General features: G+C 49.7%; 1 protein-coding gene across 1 annotated transcript in view; it reads left to right on the plus strand.

The window, feature by feature from the left end:
• The window catches only part of GABBR2 (gamma-aminobutyric acid type B receptor subunit 2), a 338,485-nt gene that overhangs the window by 162,128 nt on the left and 161,753 nt on the right, over positions 1-14,604 (plus strand). The window contains exon 4 of the mRNA XM_059142785.1: positions 9,384-9,485. Coding sequence (XP_058998768.1) covers positions 9,384-9,485 — 102 coding nt within the window. The remainder of the gene's footprint in view (positions 1-9,383; positions 9,486-14,604) is intronic.

A 14,604-nucleotide genomic window follows, 5' to 3' on the forward strand; every position in this document is an offset into this window, starting at 1 on the left:
TAAGAGCTGTCCTAAGGGCCTGATGTGAGTGGTTCGGCAGGCTCAGGTCACAGGTCCCCCACACCCTGTGCCATAGTGAGGACAGCAGGGAACTGCCTCATGTCTCTCCCAGGGGCAGCCACAGGCCAGTCCCTGTGCAAGCGGGCTGTGTTTTCAGGCTGAGGCCCGCAGGCAGGCTGCTGGGCATTGGCTCAGCCTTGCAAGACCTCCTCAGATGGTCTCAGCATGAACCCTTGCAGACTCAGACTTTACCCTCTGCCTCTAAGCCCCCATGTGAGTGCTGCCTCCTGTGTGCACCCCTTCCTTCTCTCATCTGCCCCATAGATTTGAGCACCTACGCCATGCAGGACCGGTGCTGGATCCAGGAAGTCAAACAGCCCTTCCCTCGCAGGGCTGCTGTGTTAGCTGGGGAGTGCATGTGAGAGCCCCAGTTCTCACGGCAGCTCTCCCCAGCTCCCACCTGGGCCCCCCATGCCTCAAGACCTGGCAGCTCCTGGTCCTGCACTTGCTGTCCTGCTTTTGGTAATGCTGGGGAAGCGAGAAAAACTGCCATTTCTTTGGGACAGACCAGTGACTGTCAAGTAGAGGGCAGCCTTCCCTGTGATGTGAGGTGGAGGCAGGACCGAAGGCCCGCTGCTCCAGGGGTCATGGTTTGGACCAGCAAGGGGCTGGGTCCTGGGAGGCCCCACGTGTATTTGTTTCCGTGGCTGCCATGACAAATCACCGGCAGCTGGTGCCTTAAAGCAACAGAAATTCATTCTCTTCGTGTTCTGGAGCTGAAGGTCTGCAGGCCAGGGTCAGCAGGGCCCTGCTCCCTATGAACGCTCCCTGACAGGGTCCTTACTGGCCTCTTCCGGGCCCTGATGGCTCCACATGCTCCTTGGCTCATAGCTGCATCTCTCCCGAGTCTGCCTCTGTCATCACAGGCCTCGTCCCTCATGTCTGTGTGTCCTGAGTCCGCCCTTCCTTTTGTCATCTACGAAGGTACTTTTTCCAAATCAAGTCACATTCTCAGATTCTGATGGTTGGGACTTGGACATACCCCTGCGGGGGTCACGGTTGGCTCTGCCGTGTGAACACACACGTATCCCCCACGCGCACATGGCCTTCATGTGGACACAGCTGCATAGATGCCCACAGGTGTTAGTTATCCTGTGCGATGGGTGCGGTAGACCTCATACACGTTCGCTTGTGGACTTACCCTCGTGAAAAACTTTCAGTTGTGTTCACCTCTGGTTACAGCTTATTAAGAGCTTACATTTACAGAAATCTGAAAGCTGGATAGCTCTGTTTTTTAAAAAAGAATGTTTTCTTGGGGGGCCTGGGTGGCTTAGTGGGTTGAGCCTCTGCCTTTGGTTTAGGTCATGGTCTCAGGGTCCTGGGATCGAGCCCTGCATCGGGCTCTCTGCTCAGCAGGGAGCCTGCTTCCTCCTCTCTCTCTGCCTGCCTCTCTGCCTACTTGTGATTTCTCTGTGTCAAATAAATAAATAAAATATTTAAAAAAAATGTTTTCTTCAGTGAATGTTCATTAGGTTTAGAAAAGTGGAAATACAGCCACATGGAACAGGGGATTTAAGTGCATGCCCCAAATGTCTGAAAGACTTCAAAGTTGCAGAGGGGTACTTCAAAAAGGCAGAGCAGGGACAGGTGGAATTTTGAAACACTAATTTCCTTGGAACCACACGCATTGGTGATGAGAGAAAACTCCCTTCTCTTGCATCCCACCCAGCTTCTCCTTGCACACCTCAGATGACAGGGAGTTCACTACCTACCAAAGCAGTCTTCTCCATCATTAAAAAGTACTTTTGGCTTTGGGCTGAAGTTTGCTTTCCTGAACCATTTACCTGTTGGTCCCTCCTCTGCCACGGGGGTGCCCAGGACCAGGTGCCCTCTCCTCCATGGGAGAGTCCTTCAGAGTTTGAACCTGGCCATCACTTCCTGCCTTAGTCTTCTCTTCTGCAGGCTTATTTTTTAATTAGCTTAAATTAATGGTAGTTCCTGGGGAGCTCCAGCCCCAGTAAAAGTGACCTGAATTATTCAAAGATTTGAGTGTTTCAAATGCCTGTTTATCCTAATTAGCATCTTAACTACAGCAGTGCCCTCTGCCTCTAACGAGCCACATTTTAGCATGTTCCATAGTTTAATGGATTTTACTTGAATGAACTGTTTAATCAAGTGAAGACACATTTCATGAATGAATAGAAGTAAATCTATAATTATATGCTTTAGTCAGGTAAGAGGAGTGACATTTTGGCACCATCCAGGGCTATATATAGCTAGTGCATTTGAATGACAAAGTAGGTTACCTCCACTTCCATAGGAGAACAGGGAATTCGCTTTGCTCTCAAGTTCATTTCGTAACCTAATTAGAATTTTCGAAGAGTTGTAAAGTGCATGTGGCACAGATCTGGTTCTCCCCACCTTTACCTGCATCTCTGCCTTTCTAGATGGTTCCCCAGCTGGTGCAGCAGCCTCGTGGCCCAGGGAACTCCTGGCCACAGGAGCCAAGTGTCCCAAGGTCTCCCTGTGGTCTCCCCCTTGCCCTTCATGTCCTCCGTGAGAGCCTTTGTTGCCCAGAACGCGTGGTCGGACAGTGATCACTTAGAGCTGTCCCAACGCTCTGCTTTCCTCTTCTGCCTTTCTTACTGTCTCTTACACCTTCTTGCTCCTTTCATTCTTTCTGTTCTTGCTTCTGACGTGGTCAAGACCTGCTCCTCACGCTGGGGCCAGGAATGGCAGGATCAGGGCCAGGAATGGCAGGGACAAAAGAGGAGACATAACCATGAGATGCGGTAGGAGAGGTCGGGGAGGGGTGAAGAAAGCTTTCATAAAGGAAGATTGGTGCCCCAGACCTGGGGAAAGTGGGGACAGTGCTATGGGGGGTTTCGGGCAGGCTGACAACCCCACTGTGAGTCTGGCAGGCCTGTAGCTTTTACTCCTAAAACATGCGGTTCCCATCTTTAGCAGCACGTGAGAGTCGCCTGGGGAGCTCTGAAAAGGCTGGTGCCCAGGAATTCACATTGCTCTAGGATGTGGCCGGGGCATCAGTATTTTATACAACTCCCTAGGCGGTTCTGATAGGCAATCTAGAAAGTTCCAGGTGACTACAGCCCCAGCCGATACCTTGACCACAACCTCATGAAATCCTCTGAGCCAGGACCACCCAGCTAAGTTGCTCCCACATTCCTGACCCATGGAAACTATGTGAGATGATAAATATATCTTGTTTGAAGCCACAGAGTTTGGGGAAATTTTGTTACACAGCCGTGAAGGACGAGTGCAGATTGTTAGTTGTCCCGAAGCTACCCCTAAGTGGGCCACTTCTTGCATCTCCAGCAGGGCTTCCAGAATCTCTCACTTGGAGGGTTGTTGGGGCCACTTCCTGGGCCTTCCTGTACCCTTCCTGTCTCTTCCCTTCACTGGCCCACAGCAGCCTAAGGCACGGTTCTAGTTATGTCACCCCAACTTGAAACATCGTACTGACTTCCCACTGTGCCTAGGCTTAAGACCATTCTTGGTGTAAGCATTGAGGCCCTTGTGGCCTACTCTTCGTTTTGTGCCCAAAACCCTCCCTCCCCCATCCCTGGCCCATGCTCTGCTTTAGCCCAGTCTGGCTCTTCTAGCTTCCCTACTGCTCTCTCCCTGTGGGACCTTCGCCTGCAGGGCTCCTCGGCCTGGAGTCCTTCTCCCGCCTTTCCTCCTGGCCTGGGTCCAGCTCCTCCATCACAGTGTCTCCCAGAGCAAACTCCTGAACTTGAGAGTCCTCCCTTGTTTTGGTAGGTACCAGGGAGGTCATCTGAATGGCCCTCACCCCCACTGATAAGAGACCCACATGGTATGCGGAATAGAAGAGATGTCAATATTACCAATGAGTGAAAGAGTGAAAAAATGAGTGGGAGAATGAGAAAATCAAAGAGAGAGACTGGCAAGAACAAATAGGTCTTCAATCTAGAATAACCAGAGCACTAGGTAACTGTCCAGAAAGAGAGTCAAACCCCTTGGCAGTGACGGAGCGTCAGAAGGAATTCCAGCCCCAGGAATGAAGCAGGAGCCCCGCTAAGAGCCTGAGGTCTAGGAAGACCTCTAGCCAGCTGACATACCTGTTCCTCTGGTCTCCTTTCCCTCCTCCAACCTCTCTGCTTCTCCCCCTACAGACTGGCTGTGTCCCCGACACCTCAGTCTTTTGGACGAGTGAGGCCAGTGTGATGGCTTCATTGGAGTGACAAGTTCCCATTACCCCTTCCCCCTCAGGCCCGTGACCTAGCTGGGAGGGAGACTGTGTGCTTACCTACTGGGCCCGCTGTTCAGACGGCTGATCTGACCTGACGGGGTTTTCTGCCTGCTTTTGCTGAGCAGGACTGTCACTGTGACCCTGGCCTTTCCCCCAGAGCTGCTGACTCTGCCTGGCTCTTGACTTCTTTGAAGATGTTGTACTTTCCTAGAGATTAAAAGAGCTTAAATGTTAAAATTCTTGGATTTGGATCTTGGATTCCGAAGGCTGCCTAGAACCCCTTAGGAGAGGTTGTTGTCATCCTTATAACCTTTATAATCCAGCTCCCCGTGTCCCTGGCATCCCTAAAGGGTCCTTCGTCCCTGTCCTAGGCACACGGCACACCTCTCTCCTCTGAGCCTCATCCTCTTTTTCACGCTCCCTCCTAAAGGCAACCAGAACTGAGCCCAGCTTGCCAGGTGTGAGCCGACATGGACAGAGGACAGACCAGAGGGAGCCTGCCCCCTCTTTCATTCTAGATGCGATGCCTTTTAAATGTGGCTCCCAGTCCTGCTCACCCTTTTGGCAGTGGCCTCACTCATTTAACACATTCTGGTTTTCTAATCAAGGGGGAAAATATCCAAGCCCTTGGAAACATTTGTTCACACTGTGATCAATGGTTCTTGGAAAACTGTCCTGCTTCCTTTAGGATCCCTGAGAATTTGCATTTCTAACAAGGTCCCAGGCGATAACGATGTTACTGTCCAGCGGCCACATCTGAGAACCATTGCTTTAGGGACATGCTATCTGGCACAACTTCATATCTAGTCCATACCAGTTCTTGGGCCGAGGGCGAGGGGAGGAGGTGGAATCAGCTGCTGTTGCTTCCAAGCCTATCCCAGATTATGTATTCCTGGCGCTCTGACTCCCTGGTTCTTCTCTGTGGCATTAAGTGAATTGGGCTCCTGGGAGGTCCTCCTGCAACCTGGGCTCGGAACCACATGTCCGGAAGCAGGGAGAGCTCTCCCCTCAGGTGACCTCAGCCCTGGGAACTGGCCCCAGGGCCCCAGCCTTGAAGGACTCAACCCATCCTGACTCTTCTTCTAGCACACTGGGGACCCCACCCATGACCCTGCTCACTCCTCTGGCAGTCCTGGCTCTTTCCTTCCAGGTAATGGGGTGACCTTCCCCTCTGTCCCATCCATGCAGATTAGGTCCCCCAGTGGGACCCTAACTGTACTGGAGAGTGTGTGTGTGTGTGTGTGTTTTATTTTCTTGGAAATTAAATTATTCTTTTCCCAGAAGAACGTATTTCTGCTTTTATAGCAGAGGTGATGAAAACCTAGGATTCACTGTGCAGAAATGCACAGTGCAGAAACGCAGTTTATAGCAAGATAAGGGCCCCATTAAACAAGAGAACCTGCAATTCCAGAAGGAAAAATAGGCGTTTACAAATTCTTGTCCTACATCTTCAGGCAGTGGACTGAACGGTCTCCGATCCCACACGTGACATTATGGGTCCCTTTCCTCAGGAGTTACATCAATTCCATTGTTTCTTTTCCATACTTTGGTTTCTTAAAAATACCATTTATTACTGAATTCCTCCATTGGCTTCCTCTAAAGAGGTCCATCAGAATAAATACTTGAGCTGAGCTCAGACTTCGTGGTGCTAAAATTATGGTGGCTGATCGTACCGCCATCTGTTCTGACCTGTTCTGGCTCATCAGGCTTCCAGAACTGTCCACAGCTGGCAGGATCCAGAAGAGCCTGGCTGGGAGCATGGGGAGAGCACAGAACTGAGAGGGACACTTGAGTTTCCTCATTTGTGAAATTAGGGCCAGAGTGAGATGACCTCCAGGGTGTTTTAGTTTTTTTGTTTTGAGTTCTGACTGCCTAAAAGGATGGTTTATTTGCCCTAATCATATACAGTGTTCATGTTCATTCTTTTTTTTTTTTTAATTTTATTTATTTATTTGACAGAGATCACAAGTAGGCAGAGAGGCAGGCAGAGAGAGAAGGGGAAGCAGGCTCTCTGCTGAGCAGAGAGCCCGATGTGGGGCTTGATCCCAGGACCCTGGGATCACGACCCAAGCCGAAGGCAGAGGCCTAACCCACTGAGCCACCAAGATACCCCATGTTCATTCTTATTCACAGAGAGATACTCCAAGCCACTGACAGCCTGGATGGCTTGCCTTAACCCTGGACGTGATTGTTCTAGCTTTTAAGCCACATAAAGAACTTGAGAGTTTACAAAGCCATTGCACATCCTCAATGTTTTTACTGGGCACCGAAACAACCCTGTAAATTACACACTGTATTGCGCCCATTTCAGAGGTGCAAAGACTGAGGCCCAAGAGAGCTTTAACAGTTCCCGTGAGTGTGTGCAGTGAGCAAGCTGAGGGCCACTGTGCATGCTGGGTAGAGCGTGCGTCAGCTGCACTGGCTCTTGCATGGGTGACTTTGCACATTTTCTGTGTCTAATGATTGTTGTTGCCTCATAATGCCCCCCAACATGCAAAACAACAGTGGGTCTCCACCTGCATCCACGAAGGATTTGTGGCAGCAGAAATGGAGTGTAATGCCAAAGTCACCTTTTTCAGTCCAATAACTAGTTCCCAGTCTTCTGTCAAAATAGAGGTAAAATCTAAGGATGGGCAAGGTTCACCCTGATTGTGGCAGCTTCGTTCTCAGTGCAAAACATTTATCACAGAGTATTTCAAGCGTTCAGGAAACACAGAATAGCAAACACCCATGGACTCATTACCCAGAATTAACAGATGTTCATATTTTGTCCTATTTATATCATATTTGTCCTAAAGAAATAAAACACAGCAGTTCCCACTGAAACCCCTTAGTTCCCCTTCCACCGTGTGGCTTCCTAGGGACCATCCTGTAATGTTTAGGGCCAAATTATTCCACTTTGATATATACATTAGAAGACTCTACCAATTGTTGAAAGAAGAAGTGCATTTTTTTTTTTTTGCTGTGATAATATATATGTAACATGAAATTTTCATTTCAACCTTTTTTTAAAAAATATTTTATTTATTTATTTGGCAAAAAGAGCCACAGCGAGAGAGAGAACACAAGCATGAGGGAGCGGGAGAGGGAGAAGCAGGCTTCCCGCTGAGCAGGGAGCCTGATGCAGGGCTCGATCCCGGGACCCCAGGATCATGACCTAAGCCGGAGGCAGATGCTGAACTGATGGAGCCACCCAGGCGACCATTTTAACCATTTTTAAAAGATTGATTGATTGATTTTTAGAGAGAGTGGGTAGAGGCAGAGGGAGAGGGAGAAAGAATCCCAAGCAGACTCTACACTAAGCATGCCCTACGTAGGTCTCAGTCCCATGACCCTGAGATCATGACTTGAGCCAAAACCAAGAGTCAGACGCTTAACTGACGGCACCACCCAGACACCCCCATCCATTTTAACCATTTTTAAGTGTCCAGTTCCATGACATTAAGTACATTCATTCTGTTGTGCAAGCAGCACTGCCATTGTCCCCAGACCTTTGTCATCCTCCCAAACAGTCCCCATAAATCTCAAACACTAACTACCCATCCCTCCTCCCCAACCCCACGCAGCCACCGGTCTACTTTCTGTCTCTATGAATTCAACTCCTCTAGGTACTTCCTCTAAGTGGAATCCTACAGGATTTGTCCCTTGGGTCTGGCTCCTTTCACTTAACATAATGTCTTCATCTGGTCCACGTGGTAGCCTGGGTCAGACCCTCATTCCGTCGTAAGGCTGAATAACGTTCTATGGCCTGTAGACACCACACGGGTTTATCCTTTCATCCACCGATAGGCTTTGGGGTCACTTCCGTCTTTTGGCTTTTGTGAATAATGCTGCTACGGATGTGTGCATACACATACGTCTTGAAGACTTTGTTTTCAGTTCTTTTGCGAATATACACAGGAGCAGGATGCTGGCTTACAGAGTGTTCTACGTTTCCTGTTGGGGGGGGGGGGGGCTGCCGTTACTGTTCTCCACAGGGGCTGCACCATTTTGTGCCCTGAGGGTTCCATTCCTCTACGACTCCGTCAATGCTTGCTGTCTCCTGTTTTTTTGATAATAGCCATGTGAACATGTGAACAAGAAGGGCTTGTAAGGATCTTCTAAGGAAGAAGAAACCAAGGTCACAAGCAAGTTAGTGACAGAGCAGAACCTAGAACCTGGGGCCCTAATCCCCCGACCCAGGTTGTTTTTACTGAAACACGCCCTTCAGTTTCCATTGCTTTCTCTCAGCAGGCGCTCAGCCATGGCCACAGGTTGGATACAAACTTCGTAATTTCTTTGGTTTGGTCCTTACTCTGCTGTGTATATATGTGTGTTTGTGTGTGTGTGTGTGTGTGTGTGTGTGTGTGTGTGAATAATTCAAAGTCATGTCAACATTTTAAGATATGAAAAGATCTTGTATTTTTAAAAACCTAGATTTTGGAGTTCTTCCCCCAAAATCAGAAGGTCTACTGACCCCAAACTGGCATTCTGGCATGGCATGAATGGCACAGCTGCCACCTTAGATGGGACGTGGGGTCACCCGTTTGCCACTGTCGCCACCACTCCCTGACATCCTTCCACACAGACTGCTTCACACACTGGCTGGACCCGTCGAACCCTGGAGTTTGAAGACCTCTGCCCTCTAAACACACAGATGTTAGCCGTCTGCGTGTCGGTGGACAGGAAGTTACGTGTAACAGCCCGGGCTGGTTCCAGACCCCTCGCTCCTTCCTCTATTCTGCACTGTCTATCTGAGTGTCTTACTCTGTCGTCACCCTGGAAGTGAAATATTGCAAACAAGTAATGCAAAATGTAAATAGAGGTATATGTGAACAGTCTGACTTGGAAACCGCGTGATAAGGCAGAGAAACACCAGCACGAAAGGCCAGAGATTCGGTTGCCTGTCTTGACTCTCCCGGGAAACCCCTGCATGGTTCCAGTCTGCTGTCCTTGCCACCCGTGTGTCGTCTGCCCGGTGGGATGGGCGCATCTCCTGGGTCTCCCAGGGTCGTCTAGTTTATAATAAAGGGGGAAAATCACTCCTTTTGCATTGGTGGTGGAGAAAACCAGCCCGGTTGAGCTGCTTCCCCAGGCCGACCCCTCTGAACAACACTTCCCGTCCTTCCTGTGGCCGCCAGCACACCCACCCACTGCTTTCTCTTTGTAACAGGTGAGGAACGACCTGACCGGGGTCCTGTATGGTGAGGACATTGAGATTTCGGACACCGAGAGCTTCTCCAACGACCCCTGCACCAGTGTCAAAAAGCTTAAGGTAGGTGCGGCTGGCCACAGCCTGGAGGACAGACGGACGCTATGCCCTGGGCTTCCCCACATCCCTGACTCTGAAATAGCCACGAGTTTCAGCTGTTTCATCTCATCCTGGCATTTTGCACGTGGGGAGAGGCTCCCAGGCGCTGGCTTCCCTTGGCTTTGTCCTGGCTTAGCCAGCCGTGGCCCAAGGCCTGGGTGCTGAGAGTAGAGCCCCATGGAGCTTCCTCTCAGCAGGACCTAAGAGGCAAGCAGAGCGTGAGTCATTACCTCCTTTGTTGTGAAAAGGCTGAGCTAGAGGGACTATCTTGACCCAAGGCACAACGAGGAAGTACAGTTGTTGGGACTGGAAGCTTGGGCTCCTGACCGCTCTCGCGACACCCCAGGAACGGAAAGGGCCATCTAGGAGTTTGCCCCGCTGCGAGTGGTCTCGGTCTGTCATTTGTCTGCTCATCCCACAGACTCTGTCAGCCATCAGGTTGCTCACAGCTGGTGAGGAAGCTGGTTACCTCTCTGGGGATCAGGAACAGGAGGGGCCTGGGAACAAAGGGAGGAAGTGACTCATCCCACCTGGGGAGAGGGTTCACACAGAGCTCCAGGGGAGCATCTGCAGCTGGCCAGGGACCTGGGCCTGCAGGTGCCCAGCAGGGAAGGAGGGCTGAAGATAAGAAGGTAGAGTACCCGTGCTCACCACGCACCAGGGACCAGCAGGAATTCCAGGGAGGAGTGTCGTGGCTGAAAAAAGAATTTGGAGCCAGGTTCCACAAGCCTTGAATGCCGAGCTAAGGAGTTTGGTCTTTAATCCAGGGGGCAGTGGGAGGTGCTAGGAGTTTATAAGCAGGTGCAAACATAGTTAGAGCGGTCCCCTTTCCCTCTCTGTCTCTTCCATTCCCTTATGCCCATATTTAGGGTTGTTGGGTATGGAGACCCCAGATGCCAAATGCTGATATGCCCCTTCCATCTTGGGCAGGTTCCGGGTTACACCGGTCAGAGCAGGTGGCCATTTAGAATCCTTGTCTTCCAAAGTCCTCAGCTCAAAGACAGGAAGACCGAGGCGCAGCGCCAGGAACAAGGGAAGCAGAGCACCCGCGGTTTGTCCCCTGGTCTCAGGAGCAGACACCATGCTTGTACGTGACATTTTAGTCCCAAGAGCCTGTGCAGAGAAGGAAACCATAGCTGGGGAGGGTAGCTGGCCAGGTCGCTACGGCCGGATGTGCCCACACTGTTTCCCCACAGGCTGTGTGTCCTGAGCGTCCAGTCGGTCCATGGGGTCTGGAGGACCCGGAGCCGTGGAGGGCCTGCTCTGCAGGGATCAGCTGGGCGGGGGCGGGGGCGAGGGCGGGGGCATGGTGGAGAGAGGAGCTCCATGCTGTGCCAACATCCTCCTGCCACACAGGGCAGCGTCTCCCCAGGGTGGGCACTTGAAATAGCTTCTTCCTGCCCCTCAGAGGCCCCATGAAGTTCTGTGAGCTTTCAGGCTTAAAGAGCCTTTGTGTGTGAAGCAGAAGCACTGGCTGAAAGTCTGCAGGAAATTAGAGTGGGACCTGGGTGCTCTGCTCTTCAACAGTCTAGCTCCAACAAGAGGTAGGAGTGACCTGACTGATGATGGAGATAGCAGCCAAAGTGGCCGGTGCCCTGACCCAGAGCCAGACCCTGATGCAGAGCCTTGACCTTCGCTGGCTCATTCAGTCCTCCCCAGAGCCCTCAGACTGCCTGTGATATTGCGTCCCTGTGTCACAGATGGGGAATGTGAGACTCAAAAAAGAGGTTAAGCATCACCCCGAGTCACGCAGCTGGGACGTGGTGGGCCGGATTCAAGCCTGGATCTGGGTGACAGGGCAGCTCAGGTCCCTCCACCGCCCCGCACGGCTGCAGGTGCCCAGAAAGGATTCCAACATCACATAAGCTGGAGGGAGCAGAGCCCAGTGTGTTGGCAAAGGAGTCCTTGTGGGGAAGCAGTTTTCCCCAGAGGCCTGCACAGCGTCTTCTCCACCCTTCTTTTCCTCCTTGCTCAGTTGTTCGCTTTTTCCAGAGGCCTTTCCTGAGTGCTTCATGTAAAAGTTAAATAGTAGGGGTGCCCGGGTGGCTCATTAAGCATCTGACTTCAGCTCAGGTCATGATCTCAGGGTCCTGGGATTGAACCCTGCATAGGGTTCCCTGCTTGGTGGGGAGCCAGCTTCTCCCTCTTCCTCTGCTGCTCCCCCTCCGTGTATGCTCTCTCTCTCTCTCTCTGTCAAATAAATAAATAAAATATTTTTTAGAAAGAAAGAAAGTTAAATCCTTGTCCATTTTCTGCTGATTTTGTCCATTACACTGATGGATGTCTGTATTCGTTTCCGAGGGCTGCTGCAACATAGTGTACCACACACTATGTGACCAAAGGCAACAGATATGTATTCTTTCATGTTCTGGAGGCTGGAAGTCCAAGGTCAAGGTGTCGCCAAGGCCATGGTCTCTGGAGGCTCTGGGGTTTTCCCATGCCCTTCTCTTTGCTTCTGCCATTGCCAACAATTTGCGTAACTCCTGTTCCTACTTCGTAGAGCGATTCTCCCCTTTCTCTTCACATTGTCTTCTTGTTAGGACACTGGCCGTGTTGGATTACAAGGCTATCCTACTCTAGTATGAGCTCATCTTCACTAATTACATCTGTAGTGACCTTGTTTTCAAATAAAGCCACATTCTAAGGTCCTGGAGATTCAACCTATCTCTAGAGGACACCATTCAGCCCTTCACAGCATCCGACCTACTATCCGTTTTGTCTGGTTGTTTCATCATCTGTCTCCTCCCACTGGAACATAAGCTCCAGGAGGCAGCAGCTTCGGTCTGCTGTGCTCACTGGGTCATTCCCCGTCACCTGGAATCAAATTAATGTGAGTGTGTGTGAAGGAAATACCAAGTCTGGACAGACAAAGCCAATGGAGAACACAAGGACTAAATACTCAGGAATAAAAGTAACTTCTGGAAAGCTCAGAGGAAAAAACAAATCTCTGGTTTACTGTGGGGTAGGACAGAGAAGGAGGTACGGAGGACGTGGAAGAAAATTAAATACCGAAGCGCCGAATTAAAATCTGCTTTGGAGGTATTAGAGAGCAAAGTTAATGCCAAGAAAAATAAAAATCAATAGCGTGAAGGACAAACTTGAGATATTTCCCAGAATTCAGAGGAGATGGTGAAAGTGGTGAGTCTGATGAGGGAGGAGCTAACAGTTAGGGACACTGGAGAAGGGAGCTCTGGAGGGAAAATGAGAACAGATGAAACGGAACCAAAATCAAAACACAGTAGGCACCACAGTAGCAACACATACACCTCACATCCAGATCTTGGTTTCTAATACCGTACTCCACAAAAAGGATCCAGAATTCCTTGGAGAGATGGCCGATTTTCGGACTTTTTAATAATTTTTTTTAAAAAAATCTTAAAAATAAATATCCGTGTGTCTGTGCTGTTTTGGATAAATACATGGCAAAGAACAGACAAATCTCCTATACAGAAGAATTCCAAATAATTTGTATAGATATCTCAAGCTCACAGAGGTGAGAGCAGAGGGAACCACTTCTTTTTCTGTTTTTGTTTTGTTTTTATAGATTTTATTTATTTATTTGACAGAGAGAGAGAGAGAGATCCCAAGCAGGCAGAGAGGCAGGCAGAGAGGGGCAGGAAGCAGGCTCCCCACTGAGCAGAGAGCCCAATGTGGGGCTCCCTCCCAGGACCCCGAGATCATGACCTGAGCTGAAGGCAGAGGCTTAACCCAGTGAGCCACCCAGGCGCCCCCAGAAGGAACCACTTCTTAAGTGACTTCCTTCCAAAGAGTACACTATGGAAACGGGGGAGAAAAGTAGCTTGATGCTGGAAAAATCAGACACACACAGCCTCAGCCAGGAGACCAATGTCAAGGTCAACAGTTATAAGTCACATGGATAAGATGCACTCTTGGTATGAGAAGAGGCAAAAGCCAATTTCCCTCTGTGGTCTTCCTTCCCAAAACCCACACCCCAAGCCTAAGCACAAAGAAAATGTCAGGCAAATTCTAGTTGAAGCCCATTTTCCGGATACTCCTCAAAACGGTCTAGGTCTTCAAAAATAAGGAACATCTGAAGCCAAAAGGAGCCTACGGAGATATGACAATGAAATATAGTATGGTACTCTGGTTGTGATCCAGGAATAGAGCAAGGACATTAGAGAGAGAGAGAGAGAAAAAAAAAAGGAAATCTGAATGAAGTATGGACTTTAGCTAAGAATAATCAATATTGATTCATTAATTATATTAAATGTACCACAATAACCTAAAATATTAATAATAGGGAAGGCTGGGTGAGGAACATAGGGGAACTTCCTATCTCTGTCATTTTTCTGTAAATCTAAAAACTAATCTCAAATAAGAAGTTTATTTTTAAAAAAAGGAGACACACTTAAGTGGGCTCAAGAGAGTGCTGCTGGTTCGGACCGACAGAATGGCTAACATTCAACCATTTTTGAACTACAGCATCAACAATTTCATAAAGGAAATGTGCCTCCTGTGAGTGCCTGGTCCAGCTGGCCTTTCCACGTTCTAGCAGAATGGTGAAAGGAGAGTCATACCAAGATGCATTTTGGCAAAAGCTTTGAAGTACAAACATAAAGGGAAAAATCTCTAAGAATCTAGGCCAGAAAAAAGCAAATTTCCCACAAAGGTGCAAAAATCAGGCCACCTCCACTCGTCTGCAGCACTCAGGCCCAGAGACCATGGAGCGGCTGGAAAGCATCCTTACATGCATGCGGTTCAAGGTCTCCTAGCCAGGTGCCCTTCTCGGAGTTCATCCTTGAAGTCTGAGGTCAGCTTAGCCAGCCAAGAACAATGGCGAACTTGAGAGCAAGTCGTGGCGGTGACGGCTGAGTAGGGGCTGCAGAGACCCGTGGACAGAGAGCTCAGTCTAAATCATTGTTACAGGGGTGCCTGGGTGCCTCAGTGGGTTAAAGCCTCTGCCTTCAGTTCCGGTCATGATCCCAGAGTTCTGGGATCGAACCCCACATCGGGCTCTCTGCTCAGCAGGGAGACTGCTTCCCTTCCTCTCTCTCTGCCTGCCTCTCTGCCTACTTGTGATCTCTGTCTCTCAAATAAATAAATAAAATCTTTAAAAAAAAAT

This window comes from Mustela lutreola, chromosome 12 (assembly GCF_030435805.1).
Source record: "Mustela lutreola isolate mMusLut2 chromosome 12, mMusLut2.pri, whole genome shotgun sequence".
In the NCBI taxonomy this organism is placed as follows: Eukaryota; Metazoa; Chordata; class Mammalia; order Carnivora; family Mustelidae; genus Mustela; species Mustela lutreola.